Genomic DNA, 25,915 nt, shown 5'->3' on the forward strand with positions numbered 1-25,915 from the left:
ATTAAGGCTTTCATCTACAGCCGACCGGGGTGGCCGAGCAGTTCTAGGCGCTACAGTCTGGAACCGTGCGACCGCTACGGTCGCAGGTTCGAATCCTGCCTCGGGCATGGATATGTGTGTGATGTCTTTAGGTTAGTTAGGTTTAAGTAGTTCTAAGTTGTAGGGGACTGATGACCTCAGAAGTTAAGTCCCATAGTGCTCAGAGCCATTTGAACTATCTTTTTTTTTCATTTGCAACAAATGTTCAATGTGGCCTCCATCAGGTCCACGACAGACAATCGGACGATAGTGAAACAAGTCTCATACTTTTGCGATCATGTCTGCTACTAGTGCACTCTGCTGCTGCTGCTTTTCGACGTCGCGGTTTACCGAAAGTTCATGAAAGGGTGAGGACACCGACGGAGGCTGCCACAACCGCTCACAAAAGAAACCTCGTATCGCGAGGTCAGATGACTTGGGGGATAATGGTGTAATATGATATCCTTTTATCGTTTACGGTCGATCCATCGCTGAGGTGGTGCGCTGTTAAGAAATATTCTCACACACAGGTGTCAGTACAGTGGTGCTCCACCTTGTTGGAAACCGAATTTTCAAAATGTTCTCGCAACTGTGGGAGGGAAAGATTTCCAACAGACGTACGTTAGTAATTCCTGTACCATCTTTTCTGCAAAAAAGAATCGGCTTAAAATATTTCTTTTTATGGAGACTGCGCAGAAACAAGAAGTATTATAGAGTCTCTCTAGCGCTCGACTATCGTATGTGGTTGCTGGATTCTCCATATTCTTACGTTTCCACAATGTACTTCTCTACTTAAATGGAATATAGTTTCGTTACTGATGACTAAAAGTGAAAGGAAATTGTAATTTTCCATCTCTGCGCCAACTCTGAATTCATCGAACTCCGTGCGTTTTTGTTTATCACCAGCGTGAAGGTTTGTAGCAACTGAGAATACTGTATGGTTTGAAACACAAACGTCGCCACAAAACACGCCCGATAGACGACTCTGGTTGGCACGAGTAGAGTTCTGTGGACTACGTACAGAGCTCTGTTGAAAGACGTAGAGCCTATGGCGTTGGCGAGCACACGAAGGCAAACTGTGGATGTCCCGCTACGTAAACGACAAGTGTCTCGAAATTTATGCTGCCACCGCCGAATGCTTTGAGCTGTAGGAGCTGCAGTGCCGTACTCTACGCGAAAATCACGTCACAAAGTTGTAAATGTATTGTATTTGTTGAACCGGAGAACTCATAACGCCTTTGGCTGCTGTCTTAACGTCGTCACGAGTAGCCCAACATTGTTTTCGTTAACTAGATAACAATATCATGGAGCAACCACCTGACTCAGAAAGTCACAACTGGCGTCAAAGTAAACTTTTAATTTCGATATGTAAGTCGAAATCTAACACAAGTTTCCATCTTCGTTCATGTAGAAGACAGAGTTTTGTGGAACCAGATGAATCTTTCTGAAAAAAAACACGTATTGTTTAGTGGAGTGGTGAGGTGTATTACCACCAGGCCGGTCGGAGTACAGTACCTGACATCACCGACGATGACGTCGGTGAGGCCGTGGGTGCGCGAGTTCTTGATGAGCATCTTGCCGGCCACGTCTCCCTGCCGGTACTCCACCAGCATCTCCCGCACCACGAACGGCTCCAGGGCCGGCACGCCCAGCTCCGAGATGCCTGCCGAACAAAATCACTCCCTGTAATCTAGAATTTGGTTAGCGATATCAACTGAAACAGTTTATCAGACGCAGGCTGACATGTGGGTCAAGAAATGAGGTTTGTTGGAATCAATGGTTTCAAAGGAATTGGAATTTTTGTGCTAATGGAAGTATGGCAGAGGGAAGGAATTAGGTCAAGTGTTGGAAGGGCTTCATGTCATTCTTTTTAGACCTCATCGTACAATAACCGCGTCGCCAAGAGATAGGTATAATTTCTCGTAACTGCCATACAAGTACGTGTTAAGTTATCCAGTCAATAGTGAGTACTAACTAGCAGAATATGGAGTGTAGGTGTGGCACAGTTTTAATAGGAATGTCAGTCGGTAGTGATCGGTTAAAACTGAATTTTTGAACATTTTTCGGTAGATATTCTGGAATTGAAAAGTATCCGGATATTTTTGATAGGATAAAGTATAACATCGTGTTAATTTTTTGATATATTTTCGTCATTGCCACATTTGTATCATGGTGCGTTATTTCGAGCAGCAAGGTGAGAAGAGGTAGAGACGTACAGTCCTTGATCGCTACCCTGTACACCAGCGTTCTAATTTAAATGCAAAACTTCGCTGCTATTTCTCACTGCATGACGCGTGCGATATTGTTGATCATAACCTGTTCGTCGGTATGGGCTTCAAGTTCAGTGATTTCGGTGTAATATTCGTCAGAAACAGGGAATGTACCTGCAGTGGATTTCGTCCTCTTCGTTCCTCCCGTTTTCGTTAGCATCTGTTACAACTGCAATACATTCAAAATAAATAAATAAATAAATCTATATGCAGATAAATAAATAAACGACGCATCACGAAGGAATCATCCGAATGAGACGGGAATCGGTAGATGTGATGTACATGTACAGACAAACAAACGATTACAATTTCAGAAAAATTGAACAATTGAAGGGTTTATTTCAATAGTGGTACAAGTCCATTACCTCCACTTTTCTGATTATAGTGCTTCTGACATTAATGATCCAAACAAACAGAAAGAAAGGTTCATCTCTAGCAAGAAGCCATATGCTTGAATATTTCTGGTATCTCAACTGCAGATTTTTCAGCGCTGATTTAATTTTAGGACTCTGTATCTTAAAATGAACAAAAATGAACTTATACCACTATTGAAATAAGCCCTTCAATTCATCCAAAAGATAGTTTCACAAACTGAGCAAGTCAATAACGTGTTGGTGTACCTCTGGCCCTTATGCAAACAGTTATTCAGTTTGGCATTGATAGCTGGAGTTGTTGCATGTCCTCTTGAGCGAAATTGTGCAAAATTCTTCCTAACTGACGCTACATATCGTCAAAATCCCGAGCTGGTTGGAGGGCCCTGTCTATAATGCTCCAAACTTTCTCAGTTGGGGAGAGACCCGGCGACCTCGTTGGCCAAGGCAGGGTTTGGCAAGTACGAAGACAAGCAGTAGAAACTCTCTCCGCATGCGCAAGGGGAACTATTTTGCAAAATTTAAGTCCAGGATGGCTTGTCATGAAGGGCAACATAACGGGGTGTAGAACATCGTCGACGAAGCCCTGTGCTGTGAGGAGGTCGTGGATGACAGGCAAAGGGATCCTGCTATGAGCTGAAATGGCACCCGGGACCAACGGTCCTGGTTGTCAGGCTGTACGGTGCGCGATACCACTCCTCCTTGACTACGGCCTCACCATGAGAACGCAGTGTGATGACACAGAGTGTTAGCACTGTCCGCAGTGATGGAGAGCCTTCAGCCAGCCGCTAGAGAAAGTACTTCCTCACGTACAGTAAACTTCCTTTGATGAGAATATTTCTTCGGAGACGACGCTGCAGAGGCGTCGCTGAGTTGGCGCGCCCACGTTTTCTCCTGTCGGTCGCGCCATCAGATGTGTTTGTCAGCAGAGCCAGCTGCTCGGCTGCTTCCCGCCGCCTGCCGTAAGCGGGCCGCGCGTTGCGACGCGGCGTGTTGACGGAAGCCCGCGGGCTGAGGCAGGCCGGCCTCCCACGCTTTCACTCTCCGACTGACAGCCGCGCCGCTGTCTGAGTTAATGCGCTCTCGCTCTTCTCTGTCCCCGCACTCTCCAAGGTCAAACGCTGCACGGCGTCCTGAGGCACGCGTTTCCACGAAGTGTATTACGACTGCATCAATAGCTTTCCTTCTATAACGGGTCGCGGTCACATTAACTACCGGTACAACGTCTGTTGTCTGCTCCCTGAGGTGCAGTAGGCGTTCAGCTGAAAGCGAGGGTGTTTGTGCGAAATACATTCATTAGACTGAAGCAGAACGAAGCCGTATGAAAACACAGGTTACCAAAATTGTTGGAAGAACTTAAGCTTTCTTTTTTCTTTTTTGTGTGTTTGTGTGTGTGTGTGTGTGTGTGTGTGTGTGTGGGTGTGTGGGGGGGGGGGGGGGGTAAGCTTAGTCTTACGCAAAATATAATGTATTTCTTTTTCTGTTTGCCCAGATATGTTTCGACACCTACGTGTCATCTTCTCTGGGTCTCGATTTATTTCTTAAAATATCCCACGAAGTTCACAATTGTTTTTTTGGTTAAATCTTAAAAACTACAACATGTGTATTTATTAATTTGTTTCGAGTGCTCACCTGAAACTGCATTACTTATTAAAAAATTTTGCTTTTATGCCTTTTTATCGTTTTGATAGCAAGTCATCTACAATGTAGTCGTAAAGAATTTTTTTTATATTTGTAATGCTGTTTCGAGAGTAGTACTTGCGTATTTCACTGACCTTACCGATTTCGTCCAACTGCCTATCTGTGGTCGATTTTCTTTTTGTATTGCCATTGTATACGCAGTTTTCCACTTCGTTTTTAAGTTCCACTCTCATCTGTTTCGACTTTTTTGTGCACAAAATCGGATTCGAGTAAACGCTTACATCTCTGTACTCATAGAGAGGCGCTATTTTATTGTCCCGGATCACCTGTTATCGTGTTGTTTCTGTTCAGTGTGGCGCTAATTTTGAATGTTTGGTGAAAACTATTGTGACCTGTCCGGTGGGGGAGGACGTACGTGTGTGTGTGTGTGTGTGTGTGTGTGTGTGTGTGTGTGTGTGTGTGTGTGTGTGTGTGTGTTCGAGGGTAGCCATCTGGTTTCCAGTCTAAGTGGGATGCCTATTACGTCGCACTGCTGCTCAGTGTTACTTACTTCTTTCCTTCTTCCTGACATTGTTGTACTATGTAGGATCCGTATTGTGGTCTCTGATCTACAAGGAAACAGCTCTTGTTTCAATCGATGAATGGTCTTTCAAACGTTATAGCTCAGTTTCATAGCTCTACACTAGTTTCTCCTTCCATGAACCATTTACTTGTTGTTGTTGTTTTTGTTGTTGTGGGCATCAGTCCAGCTACTGCTTTACTGCAGTTCTCCATTCTAGTCTGTTATGTGTACACCTCTTCATCTTCGCATAACTGCTGCAACGCACATCCATTTCACCCTTACTGCTGCTGTCGCACCTTTCTCCCCCTTGTCAAATTTTTACCACCCACACTTTCCTCCATCATGAAATTGACTATTCCTTCATGTCCTATCAAACCATCTCTTCAGTCAAGCTGTGCCATGAATTTCTTTTCTCCTCAGTTACACTCATTATATCTCATTACCTATACGGTTCACTCATATACTCTTCAGCATGTCTCTTCAGCAACATACCCTACTGCCCATTAAAATTGCTACACCAAGAAGAAATGCAGATGATAAACGGGTATTCACTGGACAAATATATTATACTAGAACTGACATGTGATTACATTTTCACGCAATTTGGGTGCATAGATACTGAGAAATCAGTACCCAGAACAACCACCTCTGGCCGTAATAACGGCCTTGATACGCCTGGGCATTGAATCAAACAGAGCTTGGATAGCATGTACAGGTACAGCTGCCCATGCAGCTTCAAACGATGCCACAGTTCATCAACAGTAGTGACTGGCGTATTGTGACGAGCCAGCTACACGGCCACCATTGACCAGACGTTTTCAATTGGTGAGAGATCTGGAGAATGTGCTGGCAAGGCAGCAGTCAAATATTTTCTGTATCCAGAAAGGCCCGTACAGGACCTGCAACATGCGGTCGTGCATTTTCCTGCTAAAATATAGGGTTTCGCAGAGATAGAATGGAGGGTAGAGCCACGGGTCGTAACACATCTGAAATGTAACGTCCACTGTTCAAAGTGCCGTCAATGCGAACAAGAGGTGACCGAGACGTGTAACCAATGCCACCCCATTCCATCACGCTGGGTGATACGCCAGTATGGCGATGACGAATACACGCTTGCAATGTGCGTTCACAGCGATGTCGCCAAACACGGATGCGACCATCATGATGCTATAAATAGAACTTGGATTCATCCGATAAAAAAGACGTTTTGCCATTCGTGCACGTAGATTCGTCGTCGAGGACACCATCGCAGGCGCTCCTGTCTGTGATGCAGCGTCAAGGGTAACTGCAGCCATGGTCTCCGAGCTGATAGTGCATGCTGCTGTAAACGTCGTCGAACTATTCCTGCAGATGGTTGTTGTCTTGCAAACGTCCCCATCTGTTGACTCAGGGATCGAGACGTGGCTGCACGATCCGTTACAGCCATGCGGATAAGATGCCTGTCATCTCGACTGCTAGTGATACGAGGCCGATGGGATCCAGCAGGGCGTTCCGTATTACCCTTCTGAACCAACCGATTCCATATTCTGCTAACAGTCATTGGATCTCGACCAACGCGAGCAGCAATGTCGCCATACGATAAACCGCAATCGCGATAGGCTACAATCCGACCTTTATCAAAGTCGGAAACGTGATGGTACGCATTTCTCCTCCTTACACGAGGCATCACAACGACGTTTCACCAGGCAAAGCCGGTCAGCTGCTGTTTGTGTATGAGAAATCGGTTGGAAACTTTCCTCATGTCAGCAAAAAAATGGTTCAAATGGCTCTGAGTACTATGGGACTTCACTGCTGAGGTCATCAGTTCCCTAGGACTTAGAACTATTTAAACCTAACTAACCTAAGGACATCACACACATCCATGCCCGAGGCAGGATTCGAACCTGCGACCGTAGCGGTCGCGTGGTTCCAGACTGTAGTGCCTAGAACCTCTCGGCCACTCTGGCCGGCTCATGTCAGCACGTTGCAGGTGTCGCCACCGGCGCCAACCTTGTGTGAGTGCTCTGAAAAGCTAATCATTTGCATATCACTTCATCTTCTTCCTGTCGGTTAAATTTCGCGTCTGTAGCGCGTCATCTTCGTGGTGTAGCAATTTTAATGGCCAGCAGTGTATTTCAAAAACCCCTATTTCCTGCTTGCCTAAACTCTTTATCGTCGAAGTTTCGCTTCCGTACAAGCCTACACTACAGTAGAACTAGTTGTTGTTCGCACTCCGCAAATGAGTATTAGAGCGTCAGTAATTCTTGATTTCCGATACACTTTGCTGAGTAAACATTTGCTTTACACTTTACTGTTATTTTGATGCACCAAGCGATAGCTTATTCTATTCTAGTCTACTGTAACATGGAGCCCGCTTTCGTTTACTGCCATTGCTCACTCTGACGTCATGGACTGTGACACATTAGTTAGTTGCTTTTTATAATAACTGACTATGCTGAGAGCAATTAATGCAATGTATAGAATTCAGAGGCTCTCAGACATAATTTGACTGTCATTAGTAATGAATGATACGAAATTTATAAAATTTGTTTACGGTACTAACGCCCTAAACAGCGAAGGTACAAGCAGTAAAAGAAAGAATGTTTATTGTTTTAATTTTTCTCTAAACTGATTGTCAATGGTCTTTAGAACAGTTTAGGGCTGATAAACGTGTTCCAGAGGTATATTAATACGACCAAACTCTGTAAGAATTGTCATTATCCTACTACTGAAGAATGTGCAGATAGCCCTTCCGTAGAACAGTATCCAGTTTGCTTTTACTGCCCCGACTACAACGCACGTGAGCACGCTGAGGACTCAGATCAGATTCGTGGTGGAAGTCCTGACCTTAGCTAAGAACGAGCGACACGGCGCAGTGGCTGGCGAGGCACAGGACTCGCGATCTGCAGGACGGAATCGCCTATTCGGCCTCCTGATTTACGTTTACTGTGGCTTCCCCTAAATCACATAAGGCCAATACCGCGATTTGATGTAGAAAACAGCCAAACTTGCGAAATTAAGTTCTTTTCATTTAACTAATGACCAGTTTCGGGCGTCAGTTCTATGTTTGTCCTGCCAATGCTCGCTAAAGAATTTGACTTAGGTACAAGTATGCACAGCTTTAATATGGTTTTCGTGCTGTAACGGAAACGCCTTTTTTTCTGTCTGGATGATTTGAGAATGGCTTTCGATACCCGAAAACTGTCACCAGTTAAATAAAAGTACCTGAATTTCACAACTTCGGCTGTTTTCTACATCTAAATGGATAACACAAATTGCTGTTCTGTTATTAACTCAGCAAGCTGGAAATACAAAAATGCCGGGATGGTTCCTTTCAAGAGAACAAGGGCGATTTTCTTCCTTCCTCCTGGAAAAGGTTATGGTAGTTTTAGTAGTGTGTATGGCGTGTTTGCGTATAAGACTATGTCTTTAATGAGAACTAAAATAATTTATGCTCTTTGGTTGAGGTCGCTGACTTGCATTTCACGTGTGGTTTGTAAGAAGCAGAATCAAACAAGAAACGGGTGTTCGAAGATCTGTTTTCTGTGAGACTATTAGAACATGTTTTCGTGTTTCAGTTGATTTCTGATGATCTTGGCGGAGAATGATTTTGAGATTACCTAGCCGTGAACTTGGTAATCTTCGCTGAGTTCGAAATGTTTCTTTTCAAGAGACATTGCAAGGCAATCCTGACATCAACAAATGTTTCATAGCCCAGTCGCTAACCTCTTTCCACAGCAAGCTACAAGAGAAAAAATACACTTGCTCATTACTCTTCAGTAAAACCCAAACACAACAATGACGTTACTGAAGCTAAAATTTTAGTGAACACTTTTATTCAAACAAATGAAGGCAGCTTTATGAGGCTATTCCTTGACGGCCCGATGTAAATTGGAAATATCGCATAAATAGGAAAGTGGTATTAAAGCGTAGGATAACTTGCAGCTGATCAAGATATAGTGCTGTAAGTGGAAGCTGACCGCCGACGTAACCAGACGTAATAATCATAAACAGGAGAACTCACCCGATTTCATTAATGCCGAACAATTACTGCAATCTGTCTCAGGCTTCAAACAACTAAGGATATCCATCCACATGCGGTTATTGAAGATGGAGCGACCACGTAAAGATAGCTGTGGAATCCAGGTACCATAGTAAGAGATATTACAAGAACGATAAAGAATTGGATGCACGAAGGAGGCGGTGCACGAGGCTCTGATCCGTTCCTCTTCCCAGTACTGATAAACATTATGGGACGCTCGCGAAATCGTATAAACGGAAGAGAGTTGCGATACGAGCAACACGATTCGTCCCCTGCTGACTGAACATCGACATCTACATATATACTACGATAGCCACCAAGAGGTGTGTGGCGGAGAGCACAATTCGCGCCAAAGTCATATCCCTCCCCCCCCCCCCCCCCCCCACCCTCTGTTCCACTCGCGGATCGTGCGAGGGAAAAACGAGTCTGAACGCCTCAGTACGAGCTCTAATTTCCCTTATCTTTGAATGGTGATCAATGCGCGATATGGAAGTTGATGGTAATAATACGTATATGCTCTACATCCTCGGCGAAGATCGGATTTCGGAATTAAGTGAGCAGCCCCTTCCGTTTAGCGCTTCGTCTATCTGTAAGTGTGTCCCACTTCAAACTTTCTATGAGATTTGTAACGCTCTCACGATGGCTAAATGTACCAGTCACGAATCTCGCTGCTCTTCTTTGGACCTTCTCAATCTCTTGAATCAGATCCAACTGGTAAGGGTCCCAAACAGACGAACAATACTCTAAGACTGCACGAACTAACATATTGGAAGCAATTTCCTTTGTTGAAGGACTGCATCGCTTCAGTATTCTACCAACAAACCGCAACTAGAGTTCGTCTTGCCTGTTACTTGTGTAATCTGATCATTCCATTTGAGATCATTTCGAATAGTCACACCCAGATACTTACCGATGTTACCGCTTCCAAATACTGGGCATTTATTTTGTATTCTACATTAATGGGGATTTTCGTCTTGTTATACGCAGTGGATTACACTTACTAACATTGAGAGATAACTGCTATTCATTACACACGCATTTTTTTCTGCAAATCCTCATTGATTTTTTCACAACTTTCGTGTGATACTAATTTTCTGTAGACTACAACTTCATCGGCAAATAGTCTAATGGCGCTGTCAGTACCATCAACAAGATCGTTTATGACCTAGTACGTTGCCCTGTGGCCTTGTTTCTGTTGAAGTCACCCCATTCAGGACGACATACTGCTCTCTGTCTGTTAGAAAACTTTCTATCCAAACGCTAATGTCATCGGATAGACTGTAAGCGCGCACTTTTTGGAGCAAGCGACAGTGCGAAACTGAGTCGAACGCCTTTCGAAAGTCGAGAAATATGGCATCAACCTGGGAGCCGGTATCTAGAGCCTGTTGTATATCATGCACAAAGAGAGCCAGCTGTGTCTCGCATGACCGCTGTTTCCTAAAACCGTGCTGGTTTCTGAAGATGAGCTTCTCAGAGTCTAGAAAGGCCTATATGTCTGTACACAAAATATGTTCCATGATTCTACAACAAATCGATGTCAGTGAAATTGGCCGGTAATTATGTGCATCCGATTTTCTACCCTTTTCATAGATTGCTATGACCTGGGCCTTCTTGCAGTCCCGTGCAAGAACGCCACAGAGATGCTCATTAAACTGTATAAGTCGGTAGCAGAAAGAAGCTGTGCCTGACCGAAGGACTTGGTGTTAAATTTCTAAGAGTCGACCTTCTAAGAGGAAACGAGCTGTTTCTGTTGACTACCTCCAGTCTAATAAAATAAATCCGTGTGGCAAGGCTAACTGGAAGACGCCAAAGGACAGGTTCAGCCAACGAACTGGGAAGGTTTTCCTATCCTTCGCGTACACTGGCACTTTTCCTTCACAAAGTGACAGAGTCGTGTGTATATGGTAAGTGTAGATGAATGAATGTGATGTGTGTGTGTGTGTGTGTGTGTGTGTGTGTGTGTGTGTGTGTGTGTGTGTAGTATTGTGTAATGTTCGTGTTGGATGATAAAGACAGAAGATGGAGAGTTGAACCCAGTGCCGGGATATGCCTGCTCCTCTCGAAAAGTATCAAGGGGGCCGCCGACCTTAACGTCCCCATCTGAAGGACGAATGATATCGTCAACAGAATCACTGTATGAGACAATGCAAAGAGGTTTAAAATTTAATCCATGGCATTGGCACTATGACTGGCGATGAGGGGATTGCGCCGTCACCGCTCCTCCGCTTTGCCGTAAAGGCAGGGAAAGCAGCCAACAGCATGTGTCGTACCCAGCCAGTTTCCCATCCAAGTGCTGACCATGCCCAACGTTGCTTATGGGGCACCTTAACGAAATTGCACGAAAATTTAAATTTTCAATTTATTTTTTATTTATTAGTAAAACTCATGGAAAATAAGTTCACAAAGTTTCAATAATTAAATCGCATAGCCGGCCGTTGTGACCGAGCGGTTCTAGGCGCTTCAGTCTGGAACCGCGCGACGCTGCGGTCGCAGATTCGAATCAAATGGTTCAAATGGCTCTGAGCACTATGGCACTTAACATCTGAGGTCATCAGTCCCGTAGACTTAGAACTACTTAAACCTAACTAACCTAAGGACATCATCACACACATCCATGCCCGACGCAGGATTTGAACCTGCGGCCGTAGCAGCCGCGCAGTTCCGAACTGAAGCGCCTAGAACCGCTCTGCCACAACGGCTGGCTAGATTCGAATCCTGCCTCGGGCATGGATGTGTGTGATGTCCTTAGGTTGGTTAGGTTCTAAGTTCTAGGATGTTAGAGTCATTTGAAATGGTTAAATGTGTGACGCGACTCCTTCCATTGACACTTTTTAAAGCAATATTTCAATACTAGCTAGGTGAACAACGACTCCCTGCGTCACTTCCAAGCAAACGTGCACGAGATACATTCTACTCTTTGGTTTTATACATCATCTGTGATTCTGTTCCGTATATCAGAAACAAATGAGTCGCTAAATTCACTCCTACGGAAACGATACTCTAAAATCACATTTTCATCTGCTACAGTTATCAGAATTGCAACTTATGATTTAGTTCTTGTATTTAATGATGGGAACCTCGGAAGGATGAAGGTGTTGGAGAGAATGGGCTTTAAGCCAGGAAATTTCACTCAAGACATCTTGAGAAAAATAAATTTACGGCGCGTCAGTTGAAGACCGGGTCAAGGAAAGAAGCCACAACACAAGAAACCAGAAGAGAATCCTTGAAGGGCAAGAGGACCCTGAGTACAAATATGGGGCCTTCTGAAGAGGTCACATATGAAAAATCGTTAGGTTGAACTTTAAGTTCCATTTCCTGAAAATTTAGAAATTTTGTACATTTATTTCTATAAACACAATAAATGCAGTCTCAAGAGTACATTTTGAAATTCTGAGAATAAGTTGAATATGCAGAAAATTGCTTAGAATTTTGCATGAATTTTATTTTATACCTACAAAATTTTAATTAAATATTATTAAAACTCTCCTATTCGATATGTTAAAAAAACCTGTTGAGAGAAGCTTACTATATGCAAAGAGATTAAAAAGAGAAAATTTTGTAGAAATCTCACGAATAGTTTCTGCGAAAAAGGTACATACATTATTTTTTGCAAATAAATTTTTTTAAATTAAATAAAAAGTTTAATATATATAAATCGAGAAACTTAACAGTAAATTTGTTAATTTCATGCAAAGCACGGTACAAAATTTCATTGCCGTATTTTCAAAATCGTGGAGTTGGTGCATTTTTTAAATAGTTTTTTTTTATGAACGTTCCCCCTTAACTTCAGTGATCTAGGGAAAACTGCTGTGTTCAGCGAGGCAAGGCCATTGGCTACATCTGTTATAATAATAATGAAAGTTTTTTCCCGCCTGACACCCGCGAAAGGAATGAGACCGAAATATACGTCTTGGGAAAAGAAACCTTGTAATGGAAGTATCCTTGAACATTTTCCCGATCAGTGACGGCAAAACTCAGAGATACAGCCCGAAATCCTTGTACTAAAATTTCGTGAATTTTCTGCATGCTACTCATTCTTGTATATCTGACATTCTGACATGAGATTGCGTGGTTAACTTTTTTACTGCAGCATGTAATTATGCGTTTCCAACAAATGAGAACAGCTTACGCGGTTCTAACGGTTTCGTAGCAGCAGTTACCACCTGTGTTGTTATACCTCATTACAGAGCTCTGATACGAAATATAAGTAACACGAGTGACCTGGTGGTTGCGACACGTATTTTTGCACTGTCTGCTGCCTCGGCTATCCGTGGCGGCAACCTCAGCGAAAGAAAGTGAGTGCTTAATGGGCGACGCGAGGCATTGTGTGGCTGGCGCCTGCGGTTTGCGGTGTAACGGTTTCTTCCGCTCCGCCTCCTCCACTCTGTCCGTCTCTCTCTCTCTCAGTCTGTCTTTGTCTCAGCCTGTTGCTCCAGACAGCCTGCCTGTTTTCTCTGCCCCGCCTCTGCCAGCGGCCTGCCTGACCCAGTCACCCACAGCCTTACAAGTGGGAAACAAAGTCCAGTTCAGCCCATCCTGTACAAAGAAAGAAAACTCCAGTCTACTGGATGCCGCGCTTATATTTTAAATCATGTCTGAATGCCTGGCTTCAGAGGACGGCAGAATGTCAGTTATACTTTTTTGAGATCATACGTGTCTCTCTAATACATCCAGTATTAACGAAACGACATCACAGTAACGCAACATACATTAATAGGCATATTTGAAAGTGATGATTTTGTATGATTGATGTTGAATGAGATGGCGGAATTCTGGAAGAGTTTCCGCTATCATTCGCGGCGATGTTAATTTCTGTCACATTTAGCGATCTCTGTTGCTTGGGACAAAAGTGAAATACATGTTAATGGCATAGTGCAATATGCAAGAAAGGGGTTACACACGTAGGCGAGTGTCTATTCTCCGTCGAGTCATATTTTGTAGTTTCCTCAGAACCACTTAACGAGCATGCCGGTGTGGTTCCACTCAAAAGCCGATCTCCTGTCGTATTCTTCGCATTATTGAGTATATCTGGAATGCCTTGCAACGTGCTGTTGAGAAATCTCCACCCACTCGTACTCTTACGGATTCATGGACAGCCCTGCCGCATTCATAGGGTCAATTCCCTCCAGACCTACTTCAGACATTAATCGAATCCACCCCACGTCGTGTTGTGGCACTTCTGCGTGCCCGCGGGTGCCCTACACGATATTAGGCAGGCGTACCAGCTGCCTTGGCTCTTCAGTGTGGTGTATTCGCCTAGTATGACTCTGCAGTAGGCTACAGTCTCATGAATCAAAAGACACAAGGTACCTGTCAAACTGCGAGTTGAGTCTATGAATCTTTCTAGAAATTTTAGCCCCCCCCCAACCGCCATGAATCAGACAGCTGTATCATAGAGCAACCACAATGGAGGGATATGTGCTGAAAGGACAGAAAAACGTGTGGTTCCTGAAGAGGGGCAGCAGCCTTTTCAGTAGTTGCATGGGTACAGTCTGGATGATTGACTGACCTTGCCTTGTAACATAACCAAAGTGGCCTTGTTGTTCTGGTGAACGGCTGAAAGCTAGGGGCAACTACAGCCGCAATTTTTCCCGAGGGCGTATAGCTCCACTGTATGGTTAAATGAAGATGGAATTCTTCTGGGTAAAATAGCTCCGGAAGTAAAATAGTCCCCTATTCGTATCTCCGGGCGGGAGCTACTCAAGAGGATGTTATCAGGAGAAACAAAACTGGCGTTCAACTGATCGGAGCGTGGAATGTCAGATCCCTTAACCGGGCAGGCAGGTTAGAAAATTTAAAAAGGGAAATGGATAGCTTTAAGCTAGATCTAGTGGGAGGTAGTGAAGTTCGGTGGGAGGAGAAACAGGTCTTCTGGTCAGGTGAATACAGGTTCATAAATACAAAATCAAACAGGGATAATGCAAAAGTACGTTTAATAATGAATAAAAAATAGGAAAATGGATAAGTTACTGTGGAGAGCATACTGAACGCATTATTGTAGTGAAGATAGACACGAAGCGCACAGCTAACACAGTAGCTCTGCAGATCATTAAGAGACTGGAGAAATGTACCATGAGATAAAAGAAATTATTCAGATAGTTAAGGGAGATGAAGATTTAATAGTCATGGGGATCAGAATTCGATAGTAATAAAAGGAAGAGAAGAGAAAATAGTTGGTGAATATGAACAGGGAGAAAGGAATGAAAGAGGATGCCGCATGATAGAATTCTGCACAGAGCATAATTTAATCATAGCTGACACTTGGTTTAAGAATCATGAAAGAAGAGTGTACACGTGGAAGATACGTGGATTTACCGGAAAATTTTACATTGATTAGATAATGGTAAGAAAGAGATTTAGGAACTAGATTTTAAATTGTAAGACATTTCCAGGGCACATGTGGGAACTAACCAGAATTTATTGATTATGAACTGTAGATTAAAACTGAAGAAACGGCAAAATAGGAGGAATTTAAGAAGATGGGACCTGGATAACCTGAAAGAACAGGCGGTTGTAGAGAGTTTCAGAGAGAGGATTAGGAGACGAGTGACAAGAACAGAAGAAACAGGTACGGTAGAAGAAGACTGGGTAGATTTAAGAGTGAAAGCAGCAGAGGATCAAGTAGGTAAAAAAGGCGAGGGCTAGTAGAAATCCCTGGGAAACACAAGATATATTAAATTTAATTGATGACAGGAAAAATATATGTTGTTTGATGTTATGGTCTTCAGTCCTGAGACTGGTTTGATGCAACTCTCCATGCCAGTAAAGCTGCACTCCCTCGGGAAAAATAACCACAGTAAATGAAGCAGGCAAAAAGGGAATACAAACGTCTAAGAAATGAGATCGACAGGAAGTGCAAAATGGCTAAGCAGGGATGGCTAGAGGACGAACGTAAGGATTTAGAAGCACATATTACTAGGGGAAAGACAGATGTTGCCTACAGGAAAATTAAAGAGACCTTTGGAGAAAAGAGAACCACCTGTATAAATACCGACGGCTCAGATGGAAAACCAGTCCTAAGCAGAGAATGGAAAGCTGAAAGGTGGAAGTAATATATAGAGGGTCCATACAAGGGCGATGTTCTTGAAGGCAATAGTATGGAACCGTAAGAGGACGCAAGTGAAGATGAGATGGGAGATATGACACTGCGTGAAGAATTTGACAGAGCACTGAAAGACCTACGCCGAAACAAGGCTCCGTTAGAACTACTGATAGCCTTGGGAGAGCCAGTATTGACAAAACTTTTCCATCTGGTTAGGAAGATTTATGAAGCAGGTATAAGAAATACCCTCAGTCTTCAGGAAGAATATAAATTTCCAATTCCAAAGACATCAGGCGCTGACAGGTGTGAAAATTACCGAACTATCGGTTTAAAAAGTCAAGGTTGCAAAATACTAACACGAATTATTTACAGAAGAATGGAAAAACTTGCAGAAGCCGACCTCGGGGAAGATCAGTTTGGATTCCGGAGAAATGCAGGAACACGCGAGGCAATACTGACCCCATGACTTCTCATAGAAGATAGGTTAAGGACAGGCAAACCTACGTTTATAGCATTTGTTGACTAAGAGAAAGCTTTTGACAATGTTGACTGGATAACTCTGTTTTAAATTCTAAAGGCGGCAGCGGTAAACCGCAGAGAGAGAAAGGCCGTTTACAATTTGTACAGCACGAGATGATAGTTATAAGAATCGAAGGGCACGAAAGGGAAGCAGTAGTTGAGAGGAGAGTGATTTTATTCAATCTGTATATTGATCAAGAAGTAAAGGAAACAAACGGAAAATTTGGATTAGGAATTGGCGTCCATGGAGAAGAAATGAAAAGTCTGAGGTTTGCCGATGGTATTGTAATTCTGTCAGAGACAGCAATGGACTTCGAAGAACAATTGAATGGAGTGGACAGTGTCTTGAAAGGAGGATATAAGATGGACATCAACAAAAGCAAAACGACGATAATGGAATGTAGTAGAATTAAATCGTGTGATGCTGAGGGAATGAGATTAGGAAATGAGACACTTAAAGTAGTAGATGAGTTTGCTATTTGGTCAGCGAAATAACTGATGATGGCCAAAGTAGAGAGTATTTAAAATGTAGACTGGCAATGCCAAGAAAAGCATCTCCGAAGAAGAGAAATTTGTTAACATCGAGTATAGATTTAAGAGTTAGATAGTCTTTTCTGAAAGTGACTGGAGGGTAGCCATGTATGGAAGTGAAATATGGACGATAAACAGTTTCGAGTAGAAGAGAATAGAAGCTTTTGAAATGTGGTGCTGCAAAAGAATGCTGAAGAGTAGATGGGTAGGTCACGTAACTACTGAGGAAATACTTAATAGAATTGGAGATAAAAGAAATTTGTGTCACAATCTGACTAGAAAAAGGGGCGGTTAGTGGGAAATATTCTGAGACTTCAAAGAATCGCCAATTTAGTACTGTAGAGAAGTTTGGGGGGGGGGGGGAGGGGGGGTCAAAAATCGTAGAGGGAAACCAAGAGATGAATACAGTAAGCAGATTCAGAAGGATGTAGATTGCATTAGTTACTGGGAGATGAAGAGGCTTGCACAGGATAGTTATCATGGAGAGCAGCATCAGACCAGTCTTTGGACAGAAGATCACAACGACATCCTAAAAATCGAGCAATCATTAATTTTTATACAGACTGGGCAAAGCAAGTCTGGCTCGAAAAAGAAATTCATGCACCTTACGATAAGCAAACCATCCTACATCAACCGCACATTGTGGCACTTTTATTCCTTTTGTTTTGTGTTCTAGACAACAGTAAAGTTGTGTTAATCTTATAAGAAAACTGGAGTTCAATACTGTAATGAGTTGTTTGATGGCGCATTTGAGACACATGTTTCATACTGCACAGAACAGATGAATTCGTAGGGATATGACACACCGTGAAAAAGTTGTTAGCTTGATTCCTAATGTTTATACCAAAGTTACAGAGGATTTTTGAGATACTCACCAATATATGCAGCGATTCCTCCTGAAGTAGGGGCGTTTAATCAAACTAAACTGAAAAGATACAGCAATTAGCTTTATCTTCCGTGACTAGTCTGCGTTTCATTTTCTTTTCTCGCTGGAACTGTTACAGCTACTGTTAAGTGTTTGTACTTTGATTCAGTAGAAATGAACTTTAAACCTACTCTGGTTATTATGACCTGAATTTCCAGTATTTTTTATCTCACTTTAACCAAACACCGCCATGTTTTCCCAACGAAATTTCGGTCAAATCGCTCCACAAATTGATGCACTATTAATTATAAGTGTTTTCTGCGCTTCGCCATTGACTATGCACAACGCTTAAAAATCGTATATTGTCTAAGATCTAACGTAACTTATGGATTCTCCTACTTATATCGATTTACAATTTTTTTCTCAAGGCGTGTCCTTGTCCCAGGTAGCCGTGTGAGCGAAAGCTCTCGAAATCACCTAGTGTATTTGATCGAGCCCTTTCCAGAGATACCGCATTTACAACACGGACACAGTGGAACTCGCCTGTGATTACCATATTCTGTAGCTAGAAATATTTGTGAAAAACTAAGTCTCATAAATGGAACTCGTGAGAAAATATTTTTCCCTCCAAGATGTCGGTAACGTAACGGCCGTCAAGGCCAATGGCACCATTAAAATGGGAAGAGTAGCCGAAATTGTATTTGCACAATTGAAGTGATTATCGACGGTTAACTCTCAAGTAAGTACACGAAAGAGCAAATTCATATCGTAGCAGTTGTTGAAACTTAGCTAACGGATTCCGTATCTAGAAAAGTATCAGCTCACTTTTACGTCAAATAAATTCCACTTTTTAGAAGAAGCGTTCCAGAAATGAAGTAAGTCTGGAAAGTTTCTTCTAAAAAGTAGAACTTATTTTATGTAAAAGTGAAAGTAGATTTCCACATTATTTCATAGTTTCTAAAATGCGCAAGTAACGCGAAAGACACAATTTTCAATAAGTATTGCGATGTGTAATCAAGTTATTTAGAATCCTTGGAAACCAAAAAGAAATACATTTCAGCGTGTTAGCGGATTTTTTGGTGTTATGTAGCGTAATATAGAGCCTAGCAACTACGTGAAAACCACTAATGAGTACTCACCGTCTTTTGCTTTGCGTATGTTCTTGACTAATTTATCCTTGATGCACAAGTTAAGGTCTGGGTCGTTTCTGCCACAAACTTCAATCCAGTCGGCTGAAACAGAAATGAATTTTGGTCAGTACAGGGTCGACCTGTACATTAAGTAAGCATACTGGCGTGACAGCTAATTCTGCTTTATTATGGATGGAAGATGCTGGAATACTGAAGGAAGAATTTTCACGGTGACGTGTTTCATCGGGAAGGTGTCTCGCTGGTACGTTGGAAACAAGAAACGAGGAAGTTAGTTGTACCTCTTACCGTGGCAATCTGAGCGTTTCTACCAGGGAGAATGTCATTTTCATATACAATGTTCTTAATGACCTGCTCCAACCTCGGGTGGAGGTCACTGGACTCTGTCCAAGCAGGGAAAGCTGTTTACTAGTTGGGCTTCCGGTGCCTAAATGTTCTTGTGGATAAAGAGACTTGCAAAGGACGTCTTCGCTGTACGTTAGAACATGAGGCAAATGCTTACTATGGTACACAGGTATTGGGGGCAAATGGTGGGGAGAAGGTGTTAAACAAGTAATCCATTTGCAAAAACATAACTGACACTAATTTAGGTACAGGTCACTCAGCTAATGGCGGTTTTTGAAAAATACCAATTTTTATCTTCTAACATGACACCAATCGGCCGAAGAGTAGCCAAGCTTTGCGAGATATACACTACTGGCCATTAAAATTGCTACACCAAGGAGAAATGCAGGTGATAAACGGGTATTCATTAGACAAATATATTACACTAGAACTGACATGTGATTACATTTTCACGCAATTTGGGTGCATAGATCCTGAGAAATAAGTACCCAGAACAACCACCTCTGGCCGCAATAACGGCCTTGATTCGCCTGAGCATTGAGTCAAACAGGTTGTCAGGTACAGCTGCCCATGCAGCTTCAACACGATACCACAATTCTTCAAGAGTAGTGACTGGCGTATTGTGACGAGCCAGTTGCTCGGCCACTATTGACCACACGTTTTCAGTTGGTGAGAGACCTGGAGAATGTGCTGGCCAGGACAGCAGTCGAACATTTTCTGTATGCAGAAAGGCCCGTACAGGACCTGCAACATGCGGTCATGCTTTATCCTACTAAAATGTAGGGTTTCGCAGGGATCGAATGAAGGGTAGAGCCACGGGTCGTAGCACATCTGAAATGTAACGTCCACTGTAAAAGTGCCGTCAGTGCGAAAAAGAGGTGACCGAGACGTGTAACCAATGGCACCCCATACCATCATGCCGGGTGATACGTCAGTATGGCGATGACGAATACACGCTTCCAATGTGCGTTCACCGCGATGTCGCCAAACACGGATGCCACCATCATGATGCTGTAAACGGAACCTGGATTCATCCGAAAAAATGAAGTTTTGCCATTCGTGCACCCAGGTTCGTCGTTGAGTACACCATCGCAGACGCTGCTGTCTGTGATGCAGCGTCAAGGGTAGCCGCAGCCATGGTCTCCGAGCTGATAGTCCATGCTGCTGCAAACGTCGTCGAACTGTTCGTGCAGATCGTTGTTGTCTTGCAAACGTCCCCATCTGTTGACTCAGGAATCGCGACGTGGCTGCACGATCCGTTACAGCCGTGCGGATAAGATACCTGTTATCTCGACTGCTAGTGATACGAGACCGTCGGGATCCAGCACGGCGTTCCATATTACCCTCCTGAACCCACCGATTCCATATTCAGCTAACAGTCATTGGATCTCGACCAACGCGAGCAGCAGAGTCACGATACGATAAACCGCAATCGCGATAGTCCACAATCCGACCTTTATCAAAGTCGGAAACGGGATGGTACGCATTTATTCTCCTTACACGAGGAATCACAACAACGTTTCACCAGGCAACGCCGGTCAACTGCTGTTTGTGTATGAGAAATCGGTTGGAAACTTTCCTCATGTCAGCACGTTATAGGTGTCGCCACCGGCGCCAACGTTGTGTGAATGCTCTGAAAAGCTAATTATTTGCATATCACAGCATCTTTTTCCTGTCGGTTAAATTTCGCGTCTGTAGCACGACATCTTCGTGGTGTAGTAATTTTAATGGCCAGTAGTGAATGTCAAACAAGAACAGACGTTACAATTTTTGAAATTTACGTAGAATACCTGGTAGACTCCATTGTATTAAACGTCCGTGCAAGTAAAGCTATAAAGGTCATCATGGCCTGTTATGAATTCATCATGGAGAGTAGATATAAAATTGTGTATTATGAAATTTTAGGTCAGACAAAAAATGCGAAGACTTAAAAAAAAAGTTATAATTGTAGATGTATAAGCGAACTGCGATAGATTAATCCGTCATTGAAAGATCAGTTTATTGTATGCTTTAAGGCATTACGTTACCTCTAAGCAAGATCGCCCGGATTTTATCGTAACGGCGAAGATTTAGTGACAGCTGTGTGTTATCTAAATGATGTTGATGGTTCATGATGTGATATGTATTGCAAGTAACTGATTGTAGTGCCTGAGAAAAGGAAAGTGTCTTATCACGGCTAAGTGAACTAAACGAAAAGCGATGTAGGCAGTGCTGGACTGAGCTTGCAAAAGTGATGAGTAAATATTCTAGAGCAAAACTTTGCTATCTGTCGAAAACCAAAAACCAGAAATACTGATAGAAATAAGAGAAGGTCTGGAGGAAAGCTCCATACTTTTCCTGTGATTCATTCATGTATTACGATATATTGTATCTGACAACATCAGTGAACATTCGTCAGGTAGTATAAGGCAACAACAAAAGAGTATAGTTTGCTGTATTTATTTTCCAAGGCGAAAGAAAAGTTGATGGAGAAGCGCAAGTTGAGTCCCAAGAAACGAAGACGCCACCACTTTCAGAAACAGCAGTTGAAAGTGAAAGGTGTCAGATGGAACCAGTATAGTGAATGCCTTACAGGACGAGACGTTTGGGCGTTTACCAAGTCGAGCAGCCTGGTTTTATTTCGGGAATATTAAGTTAAATGCATGTGAAAAGGATAATGCACAACAGCACTAGGGGATGGAGAAGTTTGTACTCTTAGCTTAATAGAGCGTCGACAAGGAAAATATTGGGACAAAAGAGACTGGCGCAATGAATCCTAACACCACAACTAGTAGTGCAAGGATGGTGAAGAAAACAAATGAAAACTATACATGAGTAACCTTCAGTCATAGTAGTTCAAAATGGTTCAAATGGCTCTCAGCACTATGCGACTTCACTTCTGAGGTCATCAGTCGCCTAGAACTTAGAACTAATTAAACCTAACTAACCTAAGGACATCACACACATTCATGCCTGAGGCAGGATTCGAACCTGCGACCGTAGCGTGTTCTCGATTTATTAAGTCTCAATCGGTTTTGGCGTAAAGTGAAAATTAGTTCCTTCTGCAAAAGGCTAGTAGTGGAAGGCAGAACGAATTGAAACTATTGAATAAAGTAATGCAAACCCTGGAGGAGAGAAACTTGCTCAGATCTCTGTAGCAGTAAATATCGAATTTGGTCGTGACATAGTTGTCGTAACTAAAATGCCTGCGGAAATGCCATCTGTCCACGATCTTTGCAAAAAATGTTATCGAAGACTTGTAGCAAGACTCTTGAAATGTTCAGTACTCATGAATCATAGTACTTGACTTAACTGAATTATCGTCTACATTATCCGGTTTCTTGGAGGATGTACGTAAACAGTAATTCATACAGGTTTATGGTGGACAGTGCATTCGACATAAGTCTCGAGTCAATACTGTAGAAGAAGACATTAGGGTATCCATTTACCAGATTGATCTTACAACTAAAAGGTCAAGGAACTACATACAGCGAAGGGGTTCTTGATTGTCCCTCAACAGTGTGGTATGGATTTATGAAGTAACATAATTAGAAGAGAGACACCACGAATGTCGAAGGCAGCAGTCCGTCTGGTGTGTCCAACAGATATAAAAAGGTTATTTACGTAGTTTAAGACTCATACTTTCACTATTTACTTTGCAGGAGGTAAAGACTCTCCAGTCAAGGAATACCACATATCAGCGTAACACTGCTTGTTTGGGTGTGGAAAGCATTTAAAGAGGTATTTTAGTGGTTGGTTCCACTCCACTAAATGATAGAACATCTCTTCGTGACTAAACAGTGACACATAAGAAATGCACTTGGACAATCTGTGGTATCAATGAAAATTTTGTTTCTGGGTAAGTGAATTCAAATCTGGTGATGTCAACAGAGGATGGCACTTTCCGGCCATCAGGGTGGTGCCTTGACCATTGAAGTAATACAACAAACTCATAGTACGGTCATACAATGCCACCACACAACATTTCATCCGACTTGGGTTTTGCAAGCGTATCATTTCACAGGGGATATCATAACTGGCGTTAAACATTGCAGTTGAGAGAACACTTTGGCGAATGGGTACCAGAAGTGGAGACTATCGACCAAAGTCGAAGAATGTAGACTTTTTCAGCATCATCTGTTAACCTTACTTGCATATCAGATTATTAATGAATGGTACGCGGGCGTGCTGGAAACCAATTCCCACGATTTTTTTATGTGAAAACTCTTAAAGTTTTTTTAAATAAAACAAACGTTATTAACATTCTGCATCTTTGTTCTTCATGTCTACATGTTTTTTTTCTCAACAGTTACGATGGCGACTAAGACATTTCTCCCAACGAGAGGCCAGTTTGTTGATACCGTCATTGTAGAATGTTCGACGTTGTTGAGAGAGCCAAAACCTCACCTCAGCTTGCGCCGCTCCATCATTATCAAAGTGAAGTCCTCGAAGATGTTACCTAAGTTTTGGAATGAATTGCAAATCGGATGTGGCCGAGTGGGTACTGTATGGAAGACGCTCGATGACGATGAACCCAAGGCATCGAATTGTTGCAGCTCTCGTATGTGGTCTGGCATTGTCATGCTGAAGGATAGGTTGCTCTACGTGTGGACGAACTCTTCGAATACGAAACTCGATTACAGCACGCTGTTTCTCACGCACCGACAGAGTTATGTTACACACCGCCATGTTATACGCTACAATGCGGAGAACATTAACGGCAGATGGTTATAAATATGTAGACTTGAAGAATAAACAAAAAATGGTTCAAATGGCTCTAAGCACTATGGGACTTAACATCTGAGGTCATCGGTCCCCTAGACTTAGAACTACTTAAACCTAACTAACCTAAGGACATCACACACATCCATGCCCGAGGCGGAATTCGAACCTGCGACCGTAGCAGCAGCGCGGTTGCGGATTGGAGCACCTAGAACCGCTCGGCCACAGCGGCCGGCGAAGAATAAACATGTAGATTGTAGAATGTTAATATCGTTTGTTTTATTTAAAAACCTGTAAGAGTTTTCATATAAAAAATTCGGAGGCCTGTATTTTGAACATGCTCTCAAACAAATAGACGGGAAGTGAATGCATAACCAAACAACGGTGAAAGTGGTGCCCCGGATTATTTCATAACACAGTGAAAATGTGAAGGCCGTTGGCAGCGGGAATGGCCCTAGTTTCAATGATTTGGGACTGAAGAGGTGTTACCCTCACTGATTACAGGACTAGCACCCAAAAAGGGACTCCACATTGCACTGGCACATTCATATGGTGGACTCAGAATTGCAAGTTTAAAAACGTTAACGAAAAATGAGACCTAGATAATTTATCGGGTCACACAGTGCCCGTACAGAACTTGAACACCACGAACTAACGTGCAACTTGTTGCCTTAGAACCAGTTACCCAAATTTATGGAAATTGTGGCAGCGAGTCTTACATGCACCACTGCTTTCATTTTGGCAACCAGGCACTATGCAGTTATACGTTAAACACAATCTTCCCGTAGTGCTCCACGCTGCACAGTAACGTAAACTTCAGGTAAGCAAATGCGAGACTACTTGCTTAGGACGTAGAGAAACATTAAGCGAGGTCCCTGCATGTCACACCCTGTGTTCAGTCATACGAGCACGCTAACGAGACGAGACGGCAGCGTTGTACTCACGCAGACTGGAGACGGGCCCCGGCCTGTTGCGGGAGGCAGCCAGGACTGGCGCCAGCAGGCAGGCGAGCAACGCGATCCTCATGGTGCCGCGACGGGCAGCTGATGGGCGTGGGCTCCTGGTAACACTGGCCGCGTCTCGGGCAGTCCGCAGCGAGAGTGAGTCGCGCGCCGCGCAGCCGCAGCCACTTAAATAGCCAGCGCTAGGCGGGCGGCCGACCTGCCAGGCGCGCGGAGAACAACACACCAGAAACCCCTTGCGCGCGAGGTCACATGTTCAGCCTTTAGTAAGGCTCATTTGAAAGTACAGTAGAGCGTCGATTATCCGAAGTAATTGGGGGACATGGGTGTTCGGAAAACTGGTTTGTTCGGATAATCGAACTGTACATGTTTACTTGCCAAAAAGAAGTACTGCACAGTAAATTTATTCATAAAAACAGGCATCTCTTTTAGTATTACAAAGTAACATACAAAGGCAACTTCAGTAGAAATATATAGTATGTGGTACAATTTATTAAATAAAAATATATACATATTACATACGCATTTTGCATGAACAATACACACAGTATACAAAATTAACGTTTAAAAAAATCTTTTATTTTGGTCTGTCTAACCAAGCCTACACGCTTACGAGCAGATAAGTCACGTACTTTTTTCATTACAGATATTCGTAGTTTTACGGCTTGTTGATCCATCAGTAGAATCATGCATAGCTATAAAATTTGCTATGCTCGTCTTTTGTTTTTTTATATCCGTAATTGTCGACTTCCCCACCTTGTACTCATTGGATAAAGTGGTTGCAGATTCACCTTCTTCTAACCTTTTAATAATCTCGTACTTGTCCCTCAGAGAAAGGACAACACGTTTACGTTTAAGCATTTCCTATCGTCAAGTTCACTTCTTCCCGCAGCAGCACACAAGTGGTCGTAACAGAGAA

General features: G+C 43.0%; 1 protein-coding gene across 1 annotated transcript in view; it reads right to left on the reverse strand.

The window, feature by feature from the left end:
- The window catches only part of LOC126457580 (protein takeout-like), an 87,971-nt gene extending 62,837 nt beyond the window's left edge, over window positions 1-25,134 (reverse strand). Inside the window, exons 1-3 of the mRNA XM_050094007.1 lie at window positions 24,979-25,134; window positions 18,980-19,072; window positions 1,534-1,681 (exon numbers count right to left, since the gene is read on the reverse strand). Coding sequence (XP_049949964.1) covers window positions 1,534-1,681; window positions 18,980-19,072; window positions 24,979-25,060 — 323 coding nt within the window. The 5' untranslated portion in view covers window positions 25,061-25,134. The remainder of the gene's footprint in view (window positions 1-1,533; window positions 1,682-18,979; window positions 19,073-24,978) is intronic.
- Between the last annotated feature and the right edge of the window lie 781 nt (window positions 25,135-25,915).

Source organism: Schistocerca serialis, chromosome 2 (assembly GCF_023864345.2).
Source record: "Schistocerca serialis cubense isolate TAMUIC-IGC-003099 chromosome 2, iqSchSeri2.2, whole genome shotgun sequence".
Taxonomy (NCBI): domain Eukaryota; kingdom Metazoa; phylum Arthropoda; class Insecta; order Orthoptera; family Acrididae; genus Schistocerca; species Schistocerca serialis.